The sequence below is a fragment of the Acipenser ruthenus genome, chromosome 31 (assembly GCF_902713425.1).
Source record: "Acipenser ruthenus chromosome 31, fAciRut3.2 maternal haplotype, whole genome shotgun sequence".
Taxonomy (NCBI): domain Eukaryota; kingdom Metazoa; phylum Chordata; class Actinopteri; order Acipenseriformes; family Acipenseridae; genus Acipenser; species Acipenser ruthenus.
In genome coordinates this window covers 2,001,579-2,004,580 of record NC_081219.1, presented here as the reverse complement: position 1 = coordinate 2,004,580, position 3,002 = coordinate 2,001,579, and the positions used below count along the sequence as shown (strand labels likewise).

The window sequence follows — 3,002 nt, the reverse complement described above, 5'->3', positions numbered from 1 at the left end:
AACTATTTAATTATGTATCTTTGCTTGTTTTATTTTCTCACAGCTTATAGTACCAGAACCGCTGTTTTGTTATCTGATGAGATCAAATGCGGTAGAGTCAGGGAAAAAATAGATAATCAGAATGTAGTGTAAAATTAAATTGTCCAGAACTGTCAGCAGATAATCTTTAAAAATACATGTAAAAACAATTCAAATTGTACTGATACAGTTCTTAAATTGGTGATGAATAAAAAATAACTGCGCTTTTGTGTGATTAGTAATGTTATCGTAATGGTAATTGTATGTAAAAATAATATGATATCTTGTAACAATTGTAAGTCGCCCTGGATAAGGGCGTCTGCTAAGAAATAAATAATAATAATAATAATAATAAGACTACACCATTAGTCACAATGTCATATTTGCATTCAGTGGGAGAAACGAGAGAATTTCACCAGCTACCTGAAAAAGACCTGGACATACACCTTTCGAATTTCATCTTGTCAGTCTCGAGGCAGATTTCAAAGCAAGTACGGGCAATTTTACTTGGAACATTTAAAGCACAGTTTATTTTTCTGAAGCTAAAGGAGGGTAAAGAAGCAAGCTGCATGAATGCATTTTGTTTAAAATAAAATAAAAACAGGCACTATGTTTTACTGGGCGTTTAAATCTGTGTTTCTGCTACAATGGTATATATATATATATATATATATATATATATATATATATATATATATATATATATATATATAAAACCCGTTTACCATCTGTTTTGTTTAATTAAACACATGAAACAAAAATGATAAATTAGGCAAAAAGGGGAACTTTTTTAATGTATTTGAGTCATTTTATACAAAACAGCAGGGCAAAAATTCTGACCACAAGGCCATCTTTGGTTCTAAATTTTGTTAATAAGCGCTCAGCATCTGGGAAATGTAAAGATGAAACAAATAGTCACAGAAACAGGTTTCAATAAAGTCTTTCAGGTTGCTTTCTTTCAGCTTGGTCACATGCAAAGTCCTTTGTAAAGGTTCTTTCAACCAGACAAGATGTGTTTGATGAAGGATTCATAGTTAATGCAGCCATTGGCGTCCTCATGACCAGCCATAAGCTGGTCCACCTCCTCTTCTGTCATCCTCTCCCCGAGAGTGGCCAGCACGTGGCGGAGCTCTGCGCCCATAACGGTGCCATTGCCTTCTTTGTCAAAGACACGCAGACCCTCAACAAAGTCCTCATAGCTGCTCTGCTGCTTGGACCTGGAGATGTGCTGCAGCATGGGGAGGAAGGTCTCGAAATCCATCATTTTCCTGTTCATCTCTTCTGGTTTGGGTTTTCCGAGCACTTTCAACACCTCAGTGTTGGTTGGGTTCTGTCCCAGAGCACGCAGGACGTCGCCGCACTGAGAGTAGGAGATTTTCAACTCACCAGTGGGGGTTCGGTCAAACAGGCTGAAAGCCTCCCTGAACTCATCGATCTGATCGGTAGCGTATTCAATTGTGATGCTCTTGGGGTCGAACTCAGGCTCCTTGGGTGCTTCAGGTTCTGGCTGTGGAGCAGGAGCAGCAGCAGGAGCAGGAGCAGCAGCAGGTTTGGCTGCCTCCTTCTTGGGTTCAACCTTTTTGGGTTCAATCTTCTTGGGTTCTGCCTTCTTGGGAGCCATGGTGCTGATATCTCTTCCAAGGAGCTTTCACAAGTGACTTGGTAAAGAAAGCTGCAAGACACATAGGACTGAACTGCTTTCCTCATCTTTTATACCCACTCCATCCTGACACCAGAGGGTGCATACCAGCTGAACAAGCAATGTTACTTACTATAAAAGGAAGAAGCTTTAAATAGCTTTACCATCACTTGGCAATTGTCTAGTGTTATCAACTCCTAATACCCCTGAAATGGCAGTAGCATTTCAGTAACTCTGAAACAGGCTGAATGCTGTTAAGTTTAGATCACTAAAATATCATCCAAAACATTTTCGCTTTTCTGTTTTGGACGGTCTTTTAATTTGGCCATGGGCTATACACATGGAGTCTGTTTAATATTCATTCATCTATTCAGAAGTACAATGACTGCACTATCAAAAATAAAACACTGACCCCCCCCCCCCCCCATCTAGTCTGTGTAGATAATTTATAAATGCATAGAGACATTTTTTATTTCCTTGAAGAGTTTCCATTAAGAAGAGGTGTACAGCATGTGATCCCTTTGTTTCATGTCTAATTCGTACAGATCTCAATAATATGTCCCAACACTTCTGACTAAAGCATAATGGCATGAGCTGAAACACATATTCTCTGAATGCTAAACAAAATCAGAGTAAGGTTTGTCACTAGCATAGATATTCCTATAAAAGAAGTATGTCAGTACAGCTCCCACCACGGCTGTAAGTTCAACATTAGAACCATCAGTGAGATGAAAAGGTGAATGACTATGACAAATATCAAGAGAATGTACAGAATAGAATAGAATACAAATTAGTAATGACATGTTTAATCCCAGTGTGATGTGATTCTTCAAAGATATGCAACAATATGAGTGTTATAATATATATAACCATAACAATATAGCATCGCTGGGTGGATGAACGGATAATTCATCATCGGAATCAGATACTCTCAATAACGTAGCCTAAATAATGGTAATACCAAGTTTCATGACAATTGCATAAGCGGTTATCCAGATATATCCATGAATGTAAGTGTGGCGTAAGTACAATAATACAAAAAAATGTAGGTAACCAACATGTAGATTAGCATTGCATAACAAATGCCAGACCGAGGTACATAGAGGTATACAGAGGTATATAGCCTTCAGAAGCCAAGCCCATCAGGGTTTAGCACCCTGCAACGTAGTTCAATGTGACCGAGAGTCGGATACTACCAAGGACTTGTGTGAAGCCCATACCAAGTGTCATTATCACTGCAGGAGATTTTAAAGATACTGTACAGCTAAGGTACTGCTGCTGTAAAGGCTTCTTCAATACATCTCCAGCCATGTGGATATCCATCCCCCACAGAGAGCAATAAATC

General features: G+C 38.8%; 1 protein-coding gene across 1 annotated transcript; it reads right to left on the bottom strand.

Moving 5' to 3' along the window:
* Positions 1 to 782: 782 nt before the first annotated feature.
* LOC117396978 (myosin light chain 4-like) lies at positions 783 to 1,710 on the bottom strand. Its single transcript, XM_033995433.3, has one exon. It carries the CDS (start codon positions 1,637 to 1,639, stop codon positions 1,016 to 1,018), a length of 624 nt encoding a protein of 207 aa, XP_033851324.3. The 5' UTR covers positions 1,640 to 1,710; the 3' UTR covers positions 783 to 1,015.
* Between the last annotated feature and the right edge of the window lie 1,292 nt (positions 1,711 to 3,002).

Bases quoted from the DNA above. Each gene is read 5' to 3' on its own strand.
- LOC117396978 (XM_033995433.3), bottom strand. From the start codon at position 1,639: ATGGCTCCCAAGAAGGCAGAACCCAAGAAGATTGAACCCAAAAAGGTT.